The 19,800-nt window shown below is 61.6% G+C and overlaps 1 protein-coding gene across 1 annotated transcript in view; it reads right to left on the reverse strand.

The window, feature by feature from the left end:
• Positions 1–19,800, reverse strand: part of CDC42BPB (CDC42 binding protein kinase beta) — an 81,967-nt gene that overhangs the window by 20,514 nt on the left and 41,653 nt on the right. Inside the window, exons 5-18 of the mRNA XM_079769430.1 lie at positions 16,856–17,004; positions 15,325–15,418; positions 14,254–14,454; positions 12,557–12,805; positions 11,013–11,092; positions 8,834–9,000; positions 8,646–8,765; positions 7,803–7,936; positions 6,619–6,861; positions 3,780–3,890; positions 2,334–2,578; positions 2,139–2,244; positions 1,666–1,790; positions 956–1,061 (exon numbers count right to left, since the gene is read on the reverse strand). Coding sequence (XP_079625556.1) covers positions 956–1,061; positions 1,666–1,790; positions 2,139–2,244; positions 2,334–2,578; positions 3,780–3,890; positions 6,619–6,861; positions 7,803–7,936; positions 8,646–8,765; positions 8,834–9,000; positions 11,013–11,092; positions 12,557–12,805; positions 14,254–14,454; positions 15,325–15,418; positions 16,856–17,004 — 2,130 coding nt within the window. The remainder of the gene's footprint in view (positions 1–955; positions 1,062–1,665; positions 1,791–2,138; positions 2,245–2,333; positions 2,579–3,779; positions 3,891–6,618; positions 6,862–7,802; positions 7,937–8,645; positions 8,766–8,833; positions 9,001–11,012; positions 11,093–12,556; positions 12,806–14,253; positions 14,455–15,324; positions 15,419–16,855; positions 17,005–19,800) is intronic.

Genomic DNA, 19,800 nt, shown 5'->3' on the forward strand with positions numbered 1-19,800 from the left:
CAAGGCCGACCTGGACGGCTTTTCTCCAGAATCAGTAAATGAACAATATGCCCTCAGGGAAAAGGAACCGTAATCTCGTCCACCTTGTCCTTCAATAGGAACATCTACATAGTATTTTACACAAGAATCTCCAAGCCCGTTGTGCTAGAAGGACCTGTGACGGCATCTTCCGCCTCCTACGAGGTCTGCGCACAGGCTGGTCAGCGCAGCTCCTACGAGCCAGTGCACGCACGCAGGCAGAGAGCCGAGACGGGACACGCACGGACCGTCCCAATGGCTGCGGACACCGAACACGAAGGTGTCTCCACTCATGGGGCCGATGCGGCCGCGGTCTTCTCTTCGAGAGACCTGAGCTGTCACTGTTTCTCACAGACGGCCGGCTCTGGGGACGAGGGGAGTCCCTCGGACACGCACTGAGGCCGCTGCGTGCTCAGCCTCCGCACCCACAGACTGAGTCTGGTTCTCGTGAGGGGAGCGGTTACCACACCTGCCGGCGCTGTGCCTTTGGGTAAACGTACCTTCCAACCAGGAAAACGCGGCGCAACTAGAGTTCTAATAACCCTTTTCACTGAGCCTCTGTTCTTACCGCTCGGTATCGCTCACAAAAGAACCTGTTTGTTTTTAAAGAGTGAATGGGACCCAGAAAAATGGAGACGAGGGAACTGGGCTGAGAGGGGACCCATGCAGCCCTGAGCTCGCCACACTCCTGACGCTGCAAACACAGACCACTGGCTGGTCCCATCCCAGAGAGCCTGGCCCGAGGGTGCCGTCCTGTTCTGAGGGGCCCACAGAGCGTGGCTACCGGAGCGAGAGGACGAAAGGACCTGTCCTCCGGAGCAAACACACTGCTGGTGCGCCTCACCCGCTGTCCCCAGGGAACAGTGTGCGGTACCTCACGGCGAAAGCCCCTCGTGAACTCCCTGGTGACAAACGTGAGCTTTCGGGCACGACCCACCAGTGTTCTCGACCCCAGGCTGGAGCTCCTCAACGTCTCGAGCTCTTCCGTCATCTTCGAAGCCAGAGCTTGAAGGTAACCCCGCGCGTCTTTCTCGTCGCTGACCCTGCGGGAGGGGATGTGTCTGTGAGCGCCTGGAGCAAGGAGCACGCATGGGTCCCGCCTCCCTGAGGGCACAGGGACCCAGCATCCTCTCACGGGACACCAGTCCCCGTGACAACAGAATGCCCCTTAGGCCGGCTGGTGTGGCTCAGTGGTTGAGCGTCGACCTATGAACCAGGAGGTCGAGGTTCAATTCCCCAGTGTAGGTCCTGCAAGAGGCAGCTGATCAATGACTCTCTCATCATTGATGTTTCTCTCTCTTTCTCCCTCTCCCTTCCTCTCTGACATCAATAAAAGCATGTTTTTAAAAAAAGAAGGTGCCTTAGGTAGATCCCCGCTCCTCCGGTCACAGGTGTCCCTGCACAGCCTCAGCCACACCTCAGAGACCTGGTGGCTGCTTCTGCACCTTTAGCTCAGCGCAGTGGCACTGGGCAGAACGGCCACCTGACCTTAGTGCTGTGGGGGCAGAGCGGAGGGCTGTGCCTGGGCATCAGAGAAACAGCGGGAGGTGCACGTGACAGTCACAGAGGAAGATGGGAGCCGAGAAACTGCACCCTGGGCCAGCCGCGTGCCTGAGCCTGGCCACGCCTCTGGGCGGGCCAACGTACCACTGGATGATCTCGGCAATCTGAGCTTCCCAGTGGGCCACCGACTCCTTCTTGGCTGCCAGGTCCTGCAGCTCGTCCTCCAGTTGCCTATTCTGAGCTGTGAGTTTGTCCACGAAGGAGCAAAGCTGAAAGGAAACAATTGCACCACACAGCGGGTTAGTTGGCGCCTGCAAATAGGACATTAGCATTATTCAAACACAAGTTCTTTTGAAGATTTTGAGTTTTCTTTAATCGTTATGAGGTTTAGGATGTGGGTTTTTGATTGTATCTAACTCCAGTCACATTTCAATGCAGATCTGAACATAAATGGGATCAAGAGCCAGTGATTTCAGATAATCAGCAGCTTTTAACCAAATATAAACATCCCATTTAAAAGATCACCATTGCGTCATTTAAAAATAAAAACACTTAAATACAAACTTCCAGATCCCGAAAGTTCCCGCCTCCCGAAGCGATCCCGAGCCTCCCATTACCCTCTCCTTTTCGGCGGCCAGCTTCTTGTTCTCCTCGGACAGCACGGCTCGGTCTCGCTCGTACTTGTCTTTGACGGTGCCCACTGCCTCCTCCACCTCGCTGAGCCTGTGGGAGGGGCAGGGTCAGAGCCACCTGGGCCACCCCGCCCAGCCGCACAAACCCGCGTCCTCCACACGGAGGAGCCGGGGACTCACCGTTCTCGCTTTGACTTCTCCAGTTTGTCTTTTAACATCAAGATCTCCTTCTGCAGGGCCAGCTGGTGGCTCTCGGAGTCATGCACCTCCTTCTTCACAGTTTTTACCTCCAGCACATGGGAGGCCTCGCGTCTGACCAGCTCCTCTTCGTAGAACAAGACCTTCTTCTCCAGCTCAGACTTGATTTTGGAAATCTCTTGCTGATGCTCTAAGGAGGTACCTGGTCCCCGGCCCCCTTGCTTGCCCTGGAGATGAAGGTTCAGGTAAGTCACACACCTCCCTGCCCTCCCGCGGGGTCACGCTGTGTCCCCTCCCACCGGCAGGCCCTTGGAAGCTGCTGCTCCTGTGACACAGCTGAGCCCGGTCGGTGGTCCTCCTCAGGAGGGCAGCTGGGGGTGACAGCACCTGCCCTGCAGGAGGGATGTGCAGACCTGTCGGGCCCGAGGCTGTCACTGTGGGTCACACTGCACTGCTTCCGGGTCTCCCTCTGCCCAGCACTCCCGCTCAGTCCTCTGAGGACCGGCTCTGTCAGGCCCCTGTGGCTACAGCCACGTGACGTCTCCGCTCTCCTGCAGCGGAGGGGCAATGACTGACACACACCAGCGAACCGCAGGACAGTCACACAGGGGACGTGACAAAGACTGGGGGGAGGGAGGAGTGCGGTTTGGTGCACTGGCCAGGCAGGTGGGGCAAAGATGAGGGAGACACAGACACCTTGAGGACATGCAGGGGAGAGGTGGCGGATTCGCCAGGGGCCGGGAGGGGGTTCGAGGGAAGAGAAGCCTCAGTGTCTCCATTCACAGACAGGAGCCCACGGCTAGGCCGGCGGAGGCCCTGGGGTTGCACGAGGTCAGCCAGGAGCCCAGCCTCCCCACCGCCCTCTTCCCTCTCCAGGCCTTGCCCCCGGTCCCTCGCCGCCGCCTCTGGCCACGGACGACCAGCCTGTCCCGCTATGTCGGTGGCGGACTGGGCTTTAAGGAGCTTTCCCAGAAGTGGGCCCAGGAGTTTAGAAACCCAGGTGTCAGCCCTGGCCGGTGTGGCTGAGTGGATAGAGCGTCGGCCTGCGGACTCAAGGGTCCCAGGTTCGATTCCGGTCAAGGGCATGTGCCTTGGTTGCGGGCACATCCCCAGTAGGAGGTGTGTAGGAGGCAGCTGATCGATGTTTCTCTCTCATCGATGTTTCTAACTCTCTATCCCTCTCCCTTCCTCTCTGTAAAAAAATATCAATAAAAAGAAAAGAAAAGAAACAAAACCCAGGTATCGAGGCACAGGTGCTGGTGACGGGCTGGCACAGCTGCCAGAGCCACTGGAGAGACGCGAGGGCACCCTATGGCCGGGGCCTGCAGTGTGGCCCTCCCGCCGACAGGCACGCTCCTGGGATGAGTCCCCAATCGGGAGGGAGGGTCACAGCTGCTGCTGGTGGGAGCGGGACCCAGGGGGCTCTACCTTGAGGGCCTCGAGCTCACTTTCGAGTTGCTTGGAGAAGCTCTCGCTGTGCTCGCGAAGCTTGCGCTCCTTGGAGGCCTCGGCCACGGCGTCCTCGAGCCGAGCTTCCAGCTGCGAAACAGAGAAGCGCGGTTCAGAGGCACCGAGCCAGCTGCACGCGCCACCCCTCCCTGCCCACCCGGTCTCCACGCGCCACCCCTCCCTGCCCACCCGGCCTCCACACGGCACCCCTCCCTGCCCACCCGGCCTCCACGCGCCACCCCTCCCTGCCCACCGGGCCTCCACACGGCACCCCTCCCCGCCCACCCGGCCTCCACGCGCCACCCCTCCCCGCCCACCCAGCCTCCACGCGCCACCCCTCCCCGCCCACCCGGCCTCCACGCGCCACCCCTCCCCGCCCACCCGGTCTCCACGCGCCACCCCTCCCTGCCCACCCGGTCTCCACGCGCCACCCCTCCCTGCCCACCCGGTCTCCACGCGCCACCCCTCCCTGCCCACCCGGTCTCCACGCGCCACCCCTCCCTGCCCACACGGTCTCTCAGCACGCAGAATCCTGCAAGCTCTCACCTCACTCTGCCCCACGTTCCATCACTCGGTCAAGTCTGAGGAGCATGCCTCAGGGCTTGACTGGAATGTCTGGTTAGTAAGTCAACATTAAACTCTAATGTAAATGGACAATTTGCCGTGAAACGTCGAGAAAGGCACTGTTTGTGAAAACAAGTTCTCTGATGCTGGAGGACGTGCATCCGCTTCTTAAATGGAGCACTTCCGCTCCCAGCGGGTCCGCGGGCCCACACAGCACGTCCCCTCACCCCCTCCCTCCGAGCGGCGGTGCGCGCAGGCTCCCCGGTTACAGTGGCTCCAACAGCCAACGGGCTGCAGGCTGGGCAGCCTCAGTGCAAAACAGCGTGGAGCTTCCTCCAAACATTACAGACGGAACTGCCACTTGACCCAGCGATCCCACTGCTGGGAATACATGCTAAGAAACCCCCAACACCAATCAGGACGATGGATGCACCCCCATGTTCACAGCAGCACAATTTGCAATAGCTGAGATCTGGAAACAGCTCCAGTTCCCATCAGCAGATGAGTGGATAAAAAGCTGTGGGCCATCTACACCAGGGAATACTAGGCAGCTGTAAAAAAGAAGGACCTCTTACCCTTTGAGACAGCATGGAGGCCCTGGAGAGTATCATGCTACATGAAATAAGCCAGTCAGAGAAAGACAAGTATCCCATGATCTCACTCATATGTGAAATCTAATGAACAAAATAAACTGATGAACAAAATAGGACCAGAGGCCTGGCTGCATAAAACAGACTGACGGATCTCAGGGGGGTGGGGGGGTGGGGGACTGAAAGAAACTAACCAGAGAACATATATGTACCAATGTGTCAGGATGAACATATATGTACCAATGTGTCAGGATGAATGTATATGTACCAATGTGCCAAGATGAACGTATATGTACCAATGTGCCAGGATGAACGTATATGTACCAATGTGCCAGGATGAACGTATATGTACCAATGTGTCAGGATGAACATATATGTACCAATGTGCCAGGATGGACATATATGTACCAATGTGCCAGGATGGACATATATGTACCAATGTGTCAGGATGAACATATGTGTACCAATGTGTCAGGATGGACACATATGCACCAATGTGCCAGGATGGACGTATATGTACCAATGTGTCAGGATGAACATATATGTACCAATGTGTCAGGATGAACGTATATGTACCAATGTGCCAGGATGAACGTATATGTACCAATGTGTCAGGATGGACACATATGTACCAATGTGTCAGGATGGACACATATGTACCAATGTGTCAGGATGAACACATATGTACCAATGTGTCAGGATGAACGTATATGTACCAATGTGTCAGGATGAACCTATGTACCAATGTGTCAGGACGGCCGAGTGGTCTAAGGCGCAAGACTCCAAGAACACATGTGCATATGCACCGCCCAGGGACACAGACTATAGTGGGAAGGGGGGACTGGGTGGTGAAGGGGAGCAGACGGGGGAAGGGGGGGCAGCTGTGACAGCGCCAACATTAAAAAACAGCCCGCAGGCTTCTGGGGCAGAGGGTGAAGGGCCTGAGCCACGTCCCGGGCTCAGCACACCCCACGGACGGCAGGCCGCGGGGACACCGAGGCCGCGGTTCTCTCCAGGGTCTGCAAGGCCTCCCTTTGCTCCGCGCGCCCCCCCCCCCCAGTCCACGCCCGGACAGTGCACACCGCACAGAACACAAAACAGGTGGACACAGAGGCGTTTTCTGTTCAGCCAGTTACTTAAGAAAAGTACAAAAATTGCCACTCTTCTCCCTACATTTTTGGGAAAATAATTAAAACACTATTTATGCTCACTTGTAACGGGTTTACTGTTATAATGAAAAAAGTGTCACTTTTCACGTCTAACGTGGTGAACGTGAAGAGCCACAAGCCACACAGACGAGCTCTCCAGGCGCCACTGGCCTGCCAGCGTGAGGACCGCGGCCGAGCCCCGCCCGCTCCTGGCTGCTGCACGGACGCCGAGGGGGGGATGGGGGGTGCATCCCGGAAGCCCCGCTGCATCCCATCGCGGCATGTGCGTGTCACCTTTGTTGGGCGTGAAACCTCCCTTAGCTTCCACAGGGAATGTTAAACACCAGCACTGCAGGCGTCTCTTACTGAGAACCACGGAGCCATCGCTTGCCAGACCCACTCACTCGGCTTCACCCGAGTGCACGGGCCACTCTCGTCGCTGTGCCGCGCCAGCTTCTGGAGGTTTGCTAGGGTCACACGAAAGCCCACTAGTGCAGCCCGCGCCCAGGCCCCTACCTCCTTCCTGAGCCTCTCGGATTTGCGGACCTCCTGCCGCATGGAGTCCACCCTCTGCATGGCGGCCTCCACCTCCTCCTCCTTGTCGCGGAGCTGCCGGGACACCTTCTGCTTCTGAGCGCGCAGCTCTGCCACGCGCTCGCTGAGCTCCGAGAACTCCTGCAGGGCCAGCTTCCGCTGCTGGTGGGCGTCTTTCAGCTCTCGGGCCTGGGACTTCAAGCGCTCTGACGCTTCAACCAGTTGCTGAACAGAAAGAATGACCCTCTGGATGCCGCTGTCGCAGGTGCGAAGGCTGGGAGCTCAGGGACAGCGCAGTCCGAGGCTCGCCGGCCAGGCACAGCCCCTCTGCCCCAGCTCGGCTGTGTGCAGCCTGGACGTGCACCTGAGCTCGGGCTGAGCCCCCATCCAGACAGACCCACCCAGCCCGGGGAACGACGCTCCACACCCCGCCCCGGCGGCCGCCTCTGTGCCGCCCACAATCACAAAGGTGGTCGAGGGTAAACGCTGGTGAATGTTAAGTAACCAGAGTCCCCACTACCCAGACCGTAGAACTGGAAAGGGCACATTACACCCGGGAAGGCTGACTCCGCGCAGAGTAAGGAACTGTGAGCAGTGCGGGCAGCTGGCCCTTTCCTGGATCTGAGGGGAGCTGGCTGCACTGACCTCACCTCCCTGCAGCTGGTCCCTGTGGCACCGCTGGCCCGAGGCTGGAAGGAGCGGGACTCGAACAGGTTGGGGGTGGCTCCCGCGCGGGGAGGGGAGCGCCCGCACCAGGCCCCGTGGGCTCAGAGCGGCTTTCTGACACGGGGAGCAGCAGGGCACCCCCAGCACACACCAGACCACGCACTGCAGGTGCTGTGACACCACGTGAGCCACCGTCAGCCTGGGTTTGAAACCCCACATCTGAGAGAGCAGACCCCAAGCGCAGGTCCACTGACCTGAGTGCTTAAATGAGCCTTTTTAGAAAGCTCAGTCCCGAGTGAACACACAGCAACGGGTTTACTGAGAAGTCAAACTGTAGAGGAGTCTGGGGGAGACACCCCAATGTCAGCAAGTGGCCTCCCCTGCACAGCCCTGTGGCGGCCAAGCGCCCCTTCTGGAAGCAGGGGGGCCCCCAGCGGGGCTGCACACGGAGCACACAGACCAGCCCGCACGGTCCCCTCTGCGCGGCGGCCGCCTGCTACCTTGTGGAAGTCCTCCTTCTCCTGCCGTGCCACGCGGTACTGCTTCTCCAGGCCTTTCAGCCGCAGCGCCGACCCCTCCTGCTCCGAGCGGAGCGCCACCGCGTCCTCCAGCTGTCGCTCGAGCCTGCCGGAGTCTGAGCAACGGAGAGAACCAACCGTGTTCCCTCCCACGCGGAAGCTCCTCTCGATTCCAGCCCGAATGACCGCCGCTCTCAGGCAGAGGCCTCCGGACTGCCCACCACGGCAGGCCCCGCAGCCACCCGCACCCTCCTGCCGCACCCTCGCTGCCCTGTGCAGCGGGCAGTGTAGCCCCGGGGCAACAGCTTCGCCGAGAGCAGACTCCACGGAGCCTCTGCGGGTGGGGGCGTGGGTGCCAGACAGAACCGGGGAGAAGCTGCCCGCCTCGGGTCTGCCTGGCGATGCGTCAGCGTCAGCGCCAACCCATCAGGTCAAGGGTTAAGACTGAGAAGTGACTTGAGCCTGTAGGGAGCTGATAACCTAGGAACCAGAAGACGGACGGGCAGCAGATCCAGCACGAGGACTGGAGGGCAGCTCGCTGCAGCCGGAGAGGCCGGCGTGGTCTGAGCCCAGAGGAGCCAGGGCCGGGAGGGCAACAGGCTCCGGGTCCGGGGACCAGCAGGAGCCGACTCTGGCTGGAGCTACGGAAGCATGAGCGCTCAGCACCTGGGGCCGGGCTTCAATGAACGGACAAAGTGTGGCCCTGACCGGCGTGCTGCCGCGGAGGCTGTCCCTGCTTCCGCGCCGCGAGAAAAGGCTCCGAAGTTCTCTGTGCGGAGACAACGCCCTGAGAGCGGAGACTACGCGGTCCGACCGTAAGCGTACCTGCCATTTTATTCTTCAGGCGCTCGATCTCCTCCGTCAGCCTTTTCACCTCTTTATCTCGCGCCGCAGTGCCCAGGCCCCGAGCCGAGCCGTGGAGGGACTGCACGGTCTGCGTGGACTCTGGAGGGGGGACACAGGCGTGAGCGCGGCCCTGGTGCGCCCCCGCAGCCACAGGAGCCGGCCCTCACCTTGCAGCTTCCTGCTCAGCTCCAGCTTCTCCTGCTCCAGCCTCCGGATCCTGCGCTCGTAGGCCTCCGCCTGCAGGCTGCTCTCCAGGTCCCGCTGCACGCCCTCGTCCTTGGTGAAGGTGCTGGACTGCATCATGCTCTTCAGAGAGCCTCGGTCAGAAAAGCAGCTGCAAACAAAGCACCGGCCTCACCACTGAGCCCCACGGGCCTCGTCAGCATTCAAAGCCTCCCTGGGGCGGGAGGCAAACACAGACACCTGTGAAAAGACTCATTGTTCAGGGAGCCAGTCAGACAAGAGTCCTCCTCAGCAGGAACTGGGTGACAATGGCCCCGGGACAGCCTCGGAGCCAGAGTCCGTCTGCAAAGGAGCGAAGCGCCATTCCTGAGCCACCGCTCACACGCAGGGCAAGTGCGGAGCTGGCCCGTGAGGCCTCGCCGGCTGCGCACAGGTGTCACCGGGCGGCGCCGGAGGACAGCGGCGCGGCCAGAGCAGCACAAGCCACCAAGGGCTTCCTGGCTCTGCCACTAACTAGGGACAGTTCCTTCAGCCCCTGGGGCCCGAGCCCCGTGCGGCCTGAGGGTTCCTTCCATTCCAGAGGCTGACCAGCACCACTAAGCGGTCACTGTGGACAGCTGACCGGCGCAGACGAAGGCAGGAGGCGCTCTCACTCAGAGCCCCCTTCCCAGACTCTCCCATCTTACCTCCTGCCTTTGTGTGACGGTGAGTCCTGCACCGAGTGCAGTAGGCACCAGCACGGATATGCCGACAGAAGGGCCTAGCAGGGTTTCTCTAAGTGGCCCGGTGGCCGGGGGGTGCCCTGCGTCCCTGGGGTGTGTGCGTCCTAGGGGGTGTGTGTGTGTGTGTGTCCTGGGGGTGTGTGAGTCCCAGGAGGGTGTGCATCCCGGGGATGTGTGCGTCCTGGGAGGGTGTATGTCCCGGGGTGTGTGTGCATGGGGGGTGTGCGCCCCGGGAGTGTGCGTCACGGGGTGTGTGTACATCCCGTGCGTGGGGGCTGTGTGTGTCCCGGGGTGTGTGCGTCCCATGCGTGGGGGTGTGTGCGTCCTGGGGGTGTGTCCCAGGGGGGTGTGCATCCCGGGGGTGTGTGTGTCCTGGGGGGGTGTATGTCCCGGGGTGTGTGTGCATGGGGTGTGTGCATCCTATGGGTGTGTGCATCCCGTGCATGGGGGGGGGTGCGTCCTGGGGGGGGTGTGCCCCAGGGGGGTGTGCGTCCCACTCTATGGGGTCTATTCCGGGAGAAGGTCCTGGGCCAACCCCCCAAACCACAGCCTCTGAACCCGAGACTACAGGCTTGACCGGCACCTGGTGAGCTGGGGGCACCTGGCAGACGGCGAGCCCTGCACCTCGGACAGACAGGAGGCAACACGCCCCCTCCTGGGCCACCCGTGAGGGCGGGAGGCAGCAGCCGCCTCTGGCGCTCAGCTGCTGTTTAGCGCGCTGCGAGCACCGCGCCAGAGAGCCGCCTCTCCTGAGCGCTCACAGGAGCCACCCGGAGCCGAGCCGTGAGCTTCCTGCAGACCCCGTGGCAGCTCAGCTGACTGCCGCCGCCCTAACCCCGCTCCTCTTGCCCCAGTGTCCTCCTCGGAGGGAGGCAGACATGACTTTCGAGAGGCCCGTTCGAGACAGACACCCACAGAAACACCTGCGGTGGCACTGGCGCGGGGCTGGAGGCCCACGTGGCGTGGCTCTCGCTCTGCAGGGAGTGTGCTCCGGCCCGCTAAGGGAAGCTGGGCTCCGGCCGATCCCCGAAAGGCCGGAGTGTCCTAACGAAAGATGGCTCTGGGCCGAGCGTGTGGCTGCCGCCGAGGCGCCACTGGACCGCATGGCACCATGCTGTGGCCTCCAGGTCAGGTCAGCAGTCGGCGGCCTGAGGCCACCCCACCCCCACCCCCACCCCCACCCATTGCACCAAGGAGGTGTTTACGTCGTTAAAGGGCTGCTAAGGAGGATGAAGAATACACGACACAGACCACAAAGCCCAAGTTACTTCCTCCCAGGTTCGTAGGAAGAGTCTGACCTGCTGCGTCACCTCATGCAGTGACCAGGGGCGCATTTTCAAAGGACATACCCCCCATGCCTTCCCTAAGGGGGCGCCCGGCGCCCCAACACACGCACTGCGCAGAGCAGAGCCTCAACAGGGAACGACAGAACCAGACGTACCTTTCCGTGGTGAACGTGAAACCGATGAACGGCAAGTGCAGCCCGGAGAAACCCGTGTGAGAGCCAGGAGGCAGCATCTCCTGCATGAGAGCACGTATGGCACCGTGAGAGCACGTATGACACCGTGAGAGCACGTGTGGCACCGTGAGAGCACATGTGGCACCGTGAGAGCACGTGTGGCACCGTGAGAGCACATGTGGCACCGTGAGAGCACGTGTGGCACCGTGAGAGCACGTGTGGCACCGTGAGAGCGCGCTCGGCACAGGAGAGCGTGCTCACTGGGAAGGGGAGCACGCAGGTGCAGTGGGGGGAGGACGCGGCCTGCCAGGGAGACTCCTGGGGCCCCCTGCACGGGCTGGGCACTGGCAGGGCCACTTCTCGTTCCTGGCTCGTCTGACGTACCACACAGTTAGGAGGGTAGACACACTGCTTTTGATGGTGGTAATGGCACAGGCCAAACTCGAACCAGGCCAGTTACTTCCACTTTTTAAAGCCACGGCATCTTGTTCAACATGACCCTGAGCAGAGGGGACAGGCCGCCCAGGGACATGGGGCAGAGGCTGCAGCTGTTGGCCTGAATCAGGCCGGGGGCAGAGTGGAGGTCTGGGCCCAAAGGCAGGCTCTCCTAGGTGAGCACTAGTTACAACTCTACCTTCAGCCTGACAACGCTTCTTTATTCAAAATGAAACCGCAGCGACGACCCAGCTGGGAGCTGCGGTGCGAGCCCGGAGACCCTCAGCAGTGACGGTGCCTCTGTCCTCGCTGTGCTCTGAAGGCAGCTCTGACTGGTAAATTAAGGAGCAACCGAACTCTTCCTTTTCTTGGTTAAACTGCTACTGTCCCCAAACAGGACACGAGTGCGGACCGAGAGCAAAGGCCGGGCTTGATGAGACCAAACTGATGGTGCAGCGTGAGCAGAACCCGCCTGTCGACCCGCTCAGACCCGGAGGGTCCCAGGGCAGGACCTGACCTGGACGTCAGCCTGGGGCCCAGGTGCTGCTGAGAAGCAGACACGCGGCCCGTGCCCCAGGGTCGGGGTGGTGGAGGGGCGGGGGCCAGAGGCTGCGGGGGCTTTAGGCTGGAAGAGGCCAAGGGCCTCAGGTGACGCTCTAATATGACAATGGAGGCGACACTGCTTTGAAAAGGTACAAAACACCTTAAAAGCCAAGGCAAGAGTTTTCTGATAAATTCCAAGACAAAACAGCCATTTAACTCTCTTTCACACCAACTGCAATGCATTATTTTTAAAAAGGGACAAGGCCCAAGCTAGAAGGCGCTGTCCTTGAGACACCAGCGCAGCTGCACAACTTCTGTCTGGACACGCAGCCCTGCGTCGCCCACCTATGGACCTGCGAGCCCCCCCCCCTATGGACCTGCAAGCCCCCCCTCCTCTATGGACCTGCGAGCCCCCCCCTCTATGGACCTGCGAGCCCCCCCCCATGGACCTGCGAGCCCCCCCCCCCCATGGACCTGCGAGCCCCGCCCTGAGTGACCCGCCCCTAGCAAGCAGACCACTGCACACGCCCGGCAGAGCCCACACTCACAATGTTCCTCAGCACGTCGTCGTCCACGTCGAAGTTGGACGTGTCGGAAGGACTGCTCACGTCGGGAATGTAAGGTGCTTCCAGGCTCCGTATGTTCTCCCAGTCGAGCCCTTGGAAGAAGGGGTGCTTTTTGAAGTCCTCGATCCCGTTCTGGCCCAGCCGGCGCTCCCTGCTGCAGATCAGCCTCTGCATGAGGTCCTTCGCCTCCTCGGACACATCTGTGACGTGGGACGGGAACTGGAACCGCTCCTGGGTGGGGGTAAGGGGTGCGTGATGAGGGCGCTCGGGAGGCGGCGCAGACGCCGCAGGAGGCAAGCAGGACCACGGCAGAGCGTGCATCAGGCCGCGACTCGGCGCAGACGGCCGCTAACGAGCGAGCTCACGGGAGGAGAGCGTGGCCTGCCGGCTTTATCGGGGCAGGCGTGCCAACACCCTCCTGGAAGTGGAACAGTGGTGAACGTTCATGCACGTGGGGGGACAGCGCAGGCCTGCCAGAGGGCACCGGGCCACCCCTGCGGCCTTCCCCTTCTCACAGGGGCCGGCGTGCCAGCCACCACCGCTGTCTCGGGTCACCTGTGGCTCATGAAAAGGGACAACAGCCAGTCCCCGGCTGCTGTGAGGACCACACACCTGGGACACACAGAGCCCACGGCACTGCGCCCACACTGAGAAGCGGGTGGTGGCTGTCACCACCCTGTGTGCGTGGCATCGTCTGAAGGCCGTATAGTAGGCATAAGCTAGTTCACAGTGGAAAGGAGTTTCTCCTTTGAGGAAAGTGTTTGTTAAAAGGACCCCTTGCTTTGAGTCATCAGAAGACTGCTCCCCACATGAGTGTTCACGTGCTCCCTACAGACCAGCCCCCGGGAGCCGTCTCGAGAATGTGTGATCATGTGAGCGTGTGAGCAGGTGAGTGAGTGAGAGCACAGAGGGTGAAATGGGTATTAGAAAGAAATATTTGAGCCCTGACCGGTTTGGCTCAGTGGATAGAGCATCCGCCTGCGGACTGAAGGGTCCCAGGTTCGATTCCGGTCAAGGGCATGTACCTTGGTTGTGGGCACATCCCCAGTAGGGGGTGTGCAGGAGGCAGCTGATCCATGTTTCTAACTCTCTATCCCTCTCCCTTCCTCTCTGTAAAAAAGCAATAAATTTTTTTAAAAGAAAGAAATATTTGAGTAAAAAGCATAAAGAAAAATAACAGATGACAAGAACATTAGACGGAAAAGAAAATAAAAACAAGCAAACGAAGGAAACCGAGAGAAGGCAAGGCTGGGAGCGGAGAGGAGCCAGGGAGGGAGCGAAGGGTGAAGAAGGGACCAGAGACCCTCCGTGGGAAGTGACTGTTTCTGGGAAACGGACTGGATCCGTGCTGATCTGCGTGGTGAACGAGACCCCCGTCGGGCTGCCCGGTCCTCCCCGCTGGGGTCGCAGTGACACGGCCCACGGCCACCACGCGCCGCACCGTGTGCTGCAGGGATTCTGACCTGACAAACACCAGCCCCGCCCCCAGAACGCGGACCATCCTTGAAGCCCCGCCTGCACCTGCTGTGTCACACCGCTACCCTCTCCTGAATCTCCCCGCTCCCGCCCGCCCCCCAGTGCCACCCCCCGCCTCTTCCCCAACGACCCCACAGCGTCCAAGCTGAGCCCGCGGCTGCGCTGGGCCGCGGCACGGACCGGGACGTGGAGGGCACGCTTACTTCGTGGTTCATGATCTTCCCGTAGGTCTCCACAAGCGACTCCGCGTAGAAGGGCGTCTCCCCGTACAGCATTTCGTACATGCAGACGCCCAGCGACCACCAGTCGCACTCGGGGCCGTACTTGCCCATGCCGTCCTCCATGGCCTGCAGGATCTCCGGCGAGATGTAGTCCGGCGTGCCCACGGCCACTGACGACCGCACCTGGGGAGAGAGGTGTGCTCAGGGGACCTGGGACGTCGCTAGTGTCAAGTTCCTTGCTCAGAAACGCCTGGGTTTCAAAATGCAAGCAAGTGGGTGCTCCCTTGCCACACGCAGGGCAATCACCAGGGGCTCCTGCTCGTCGGTCTCAATGCCCAAACCTCCACAGCCCCAGGGCGTCGCAGCCCAAGGGGGCGCCACTTCCCACGGGCTCTGTCGCCGCTCACTATGGTCGGACCAGGTGTGTCCAAGCCAGCCCTTCTCGGGCGTCCACATCAGAGAGCCCGGGCGCTTGTGAAACGGGCTCTAAGCAGAGCATTCCTAACCTGCCGTGGGGTGAGGCTGCCCATCACAGCCTGCCCTTCGGTCTCCCAGCGGGACCGTCTGGAGGCAGGTCCAGGTGCTGGCTGGGTGCTCAGACATCCCGCCAGGGAACCAGCGGCTAAGGCCCCAGAAAGGGCAGGACAGTCCCTGGGCCCTGGGCAGGGTGGGCTGGGCATGGTGCCGCCTCTGCGGGCAGTGAGGGCAGCTGTCACTGGGAGGGCGGGGCCTGCAAGCCCGAGGAAGGCCTGCCCGGAAGAGAGCTGGACACAGCAGCCCCAGAGCCAGGCGGCGGGAATCAGGAGGGCGCTCTGGCTCCGCCCCGGGCCCGGGCCACTCGCCCACCTGCGGCTTCAGGAGCCCGCCGCGGCCAGCTGGCAGACGGGTGTCGGGCGGCGCTCGGTGCGTGTCCACACTGACGGGAGTGCAGTGTGGGTGGGAAAGGAAATCCGCGCCCCTTTCAGACATCGCTTCTCTCGCTCTCCCTGCCCCTTTCTCTAAAAAGCAATTTCAATGCACGTTACCGTGCGAGGACTGAAAAGAGATACCTACAGTCCCATCATCGTTCATCTTCAAACACGACCCGAAGTCGGCCAGGCGGATGTGCCCATTCACGTCCAGGAGGACGTTGTCGGGTTTGATGTCCCTGTTGGTGAGACAAAGACACGTGAGCACCCCACGCGCACTAGAAGGTCCGAGCCCCACTAGCGGCGGGCGAGCTGGGGCCGCCTGGGCGAGTCTCTCCTGCGGGGACTGGCCAGGCGGGGCGCAGCAGGCCACACCTCCCCCCTGCGCATCAGGCCCAGGGCACAGCCCACCGGTGGGGGCCGCCAAGGAACAGGAAGGACAGAAAGCGGTGAGGGGCAGAGAGGGGTGCGTGGAGGGGTCAGGTGGCCAACCAGTGCGGGCTAAAAACCTCCAGGAGCCCCCAAACTGTACTCACAGGTGAAGGTCGGGAGCACGGGGTGACCTGCCTGGGGACAGAGCAGCCCGCTGCCCCTCTAACCGGCGCTCGCACCTGCTGTCTGTGTACCGCCATCACGGCAGGGAGGGGGCGGACTCTGAGCACCTGCCCCCGTTTCTGACAGAATAAGCTTCTATGGCCGACAGCATGAAAAGGGAACACAAGCTTTGAAAGCAAAGGAGGGCCCTGCCCAGTGTGCCCAGTGGTTAGTGTCCACCCTCAAACCGAAGGGTCACGGGCTTGATTCCTGGCCCCAGTCAGGGCGTGTGCAGGAGGCAACCACTTGATGTGTCTCTCTGAAAACCAATGGAAAAAACACCCTCAGGTGAGGATTAACAAAAAATAAAAGCAGTCCTAGCTGGTTTGGCTCAGTGGATGGAGCGTCGGCCTATGGACTGAAGGGTCCCGGGTTCGATTCCAGTCAAGGGCACATGCCCGGATTGCAGGCTCAATCCCCAGTAGGAGGCGTGCAGGAGGCAGCCGATCCATGATTCTCTCTCATCATTGATGTTTCTCTCTCTCTCTCCTGCTCCATTCCTCTCTGAAATCAATAAAAACATATTAAAATGTAAAGAAATTAAAAATTAAAGACACAATAAAATGAAAGCGAAGGGGGGTGTTGAGCACAAGGAGCACAGCACGTCCCGCAGCACTGAGAGCCGGAGGGGCGCCACGCCAGGCTCTGCGGGGCAGTGAGCGGCTTCCTCAGGGACGGACAAACGGCCACCTCGCCACCAACAAGCCCTCTCACGGCCCTCCACCCCTCCCACCCCCGCGTCCCTTTGCGAGGCTTTGCGGGGCTCGAGGCCAAGGGCCCGGTGGGGTCGGCATGACAGTGAAGTGGAGCTGAGAGAGAGGAGACACCGCATGAGCTTTGGGGACCCCGCATGAGCTCTGGGCACAGGGGTGAGGGGGCCAGGTCAGCTGACGGAGGACAGGCGGCTGCCTGACATGAGCTCTCCCGTCAGTGACGCCAGGACCTCTGGTGCCAGCGCCGGGCCCTCAACGTGAGCACCAAATGCGTGACCAGGCTGAACACCCTGGAACGGGGTCGAGGCCTCAGGGACCCCGAAGGGGGATCACCTCAAGGACTGTGGTGTCCATGACGTGGAGGGTTACCTGTGCACGTAGTGGAGCTGGTGGATGGAATCGATGGCCAGCACCATCTCCCCGATGTAGAACCGCGCCATGTCCTCGGGGAGCTTGTCTTCAAACTTACTGAGCAGGGTCAGCAGGTCACCACCCACGTAGTAGTCCATGACCAAATACTGCGATCGGGAAGGGGACAGAACACGGCGTCCAGTCAGCACTGCGCCTGACGAGCAAAGGCCCAACTTCACCGCAGAAGCCGCGACCCTAGAGTGATGGACAGGGTCCGGGACCCGCCCCCAGCACACGCACCGCCGATCACAACCCCGCGGTCACGTACGCCATGTTCCTGGCAGGGAACAGCTCCCGCAGACGCTCCACGGGACCCACGGGGTTGAGAGCCAGCGGCCCCACGGGAGCACCGCGATGGGCACCACGTCCAGGGTCAGAGCCATCCCCAGGCCCTCACGGCACAGAAAGAGCACACTTGGGCCAGAGGAAAGGGGAACCAGCTAAAATCACAGAAAACCACAGCTCTTATGAGGAAAGACAGGGGGATGACGGACAAACTAAGAGCTAAGTACTTGGGGTTCACCCTGTGGAAGAACCAGAAAATCGACTGCTTGAGTAGAAATCAGAGCAACTGGGCGTGTGCCTGCCTGGCCCCGATGAGCCAGACCCGCTCAGCGCTCACCTCCTGCACTGGGAAGGCTGGGGTGACGGGGCTGGGCTGTGGAGACCCCATGGGGCACCCCACCCGCCAAAGGGACCCAGACGGACGAGGCCGTCCGCCAGAGCCGGGATGGCTGCCGAGCCTCTGAACTGCGGGAGGGGCTGCCGGTCCGGCCTCCCAGGACCCCTTCCTGCTGCCGGCTTCCTTGTAAGAGATGGACGCTCGGGTCTGAGCAGTTCACACACCCACAGGGAGGAGACACGCTGCCTGGAGACCAGCCACGGACATTCACTGAGAACCTGAGCACAGCAGTTCAGGGGCACCGCTGCAGGCCCCAGGACTCACCCCTCCTCCTGTCACCGGGCTCACGGGACGAGCATGGACCCGGCCACAACGAGGAAGCGCGGCCAGTCACCAGCTGGAGGTGACGGAGCGAGAACCCACAACCTGAACCACGACGCAGCCCGAGGCTCGGCGCAGCAGGAAGGAAGTGGCCTGGAGGTCCCGCTCTCCACAGCCCGCACCTGGCTTGGAATTCAGCTCTTGAGACTCAGCTCACTGCCACCTCCTCTGAGCAGCCTTCCTGGGCCCTCCCGCCCCTCCCCAAGGGCAGCCCCAGGCCGGCCTCCCGCTGGCCCCTCGGCACTGCCCCTTCCAGTCACAGCGAGCTGGGAGGGCAGAAGCCCTAGGAATCGTGCTGTCTCCCCCGCCCCCGGCTCAATTCCTGCCACCAAGAAGACTCCGGAAGGAGGTTCACACGCTCACTCTCTCCATAACCAGCTTGCTGGCACCCCTCCAGGCGACAGGACCCCTCTGTGGAGCTGGCATCGAGTGGAGGGACCAGCCCACAGCAAGCACGGCGATGAACCAGGGACTGGCGTTACGGGGAGAAGCAGAACCAGGGCGTGGCAGAGCATGGCGGGCACTGCTGCACACGACCCATGGGCAGGCGTGAGGCCTGAGTGACAGGCAGCCGCCGGCCTGTTCCACACAGAGGGACGCGTGCCAAGAGGCTAAGAGCAGAACGGAGGCGCCACTGCAGGAACGGGCAATGTGAGCACGGCCGGAGCATGGCGAGGAGAGCTAAGCTGGGCCTCCCGCGCACGGGAGCTGCAACGTGATTTACGCTGGAGCGTCCTCTGGCTGCCCGTGAAGAACGGCCGGGAGGAAGGGCAAGAGCGGGGCTGGAGGGGCTCGGAAGCCAGGATGTGGTCCAGGCAGGAGGCGAGGGCGACGGCTGGGCAGGGGTGGACAGAAGGAAGACACAGGCAGACACCGAGGAAGAGACCACAGCACCTGCTGGTGGAGGCACGTGGGTGAGGGGAGAGCACGTGCATGATCAGCCAGGGTCTTTGGGCCCAAAGAAAGCAGCAGGATGCCCTGCGATGTGGCTCAGTGGTTGAGCGTCAACCCAGGAACCAAGAGGTCACCAGTTCGATTCCCCATCAGGGCACATGCCTGGGCTGCAGGCTCCATCCCGTGTGGGGCATGCAGGAGGCAGCCGATCCATGGTTCTCTCTCATAGATGCTTCTACCCGTCTCTCCCCCTCTTCCTATCGCTCTAAACAACAACACAAACCTATTTAAAAGCCAGCCAGCAGCAGGAGGGCCGGCAGCACGCCCAGCCTCGCCTCCCGCTCCCATGCCGCCAGAACCCGGAAAGAACGCGGGCTCAGCGTGGCCGAGGCGGGGCCCAGGCAGAGGGAAAGGACTGCAAGGCGCAGGAGGCCGCATCTTTCCCAAGAACTAGACCAGTTATTTCCGGTCCCAGACACAGGTTCCGAGGGAAGCCGGCCAGGCCACACCCTCAGCTTCTGCAGGAGCAGGCTTCGTCTTTACGAAACGCCGACAATCACATGAAGCAGTGCAGGGTGCCCGGGCGCCTCGCAGCAGCCAGGCCGCGCACGGGGCCAGCTTTCCAGGTCTGCCGCTCCCCCAGCCCCTGCAGTGCACCTGCCAGTGTGTGTCGGGAGGAGGGGGCAGGGACTCACCTAAGGACACCGCTGGCGGGTGGCAGGGGCCGCCTGCCTGGCCTCTGAGCGCAGCACCGCGTGTTCACGCCCTAGAAGGCGCCATAGCCCTCGCCTTCCTTCTCTCCCCAATTCCCGCTGCACTTCTACCTGGGCGCCTCCAACCGCCAGATGGCTCCTGGCCGGAACGCCCGAGCAGCTCCGAGAGGGGCCATCCTAGCGCTCAGAGGCCCGCACGCTGCACTGCTTGCAGGGAAACTTCTCAGACAGACACGCAGAGTCCTTCTGGGTCCGTGCCGCCTCGGGAACCTCCTTCACCTCCATTGAAACAG

The sequence above is a fragment of the Cnephaeus nilssonii genome, assembly GCF_951640355.1.
Source record: "Cnephaeus nilssonii genome assembly, chromosome: 4".
Classification (NCBI taxonomy): Eukaryota; Metazoa; Chordata; class Mammalia; order Chiroptera; family Vespertilionidae; genus Cnephaeus; species Cnephaeus nilssonii.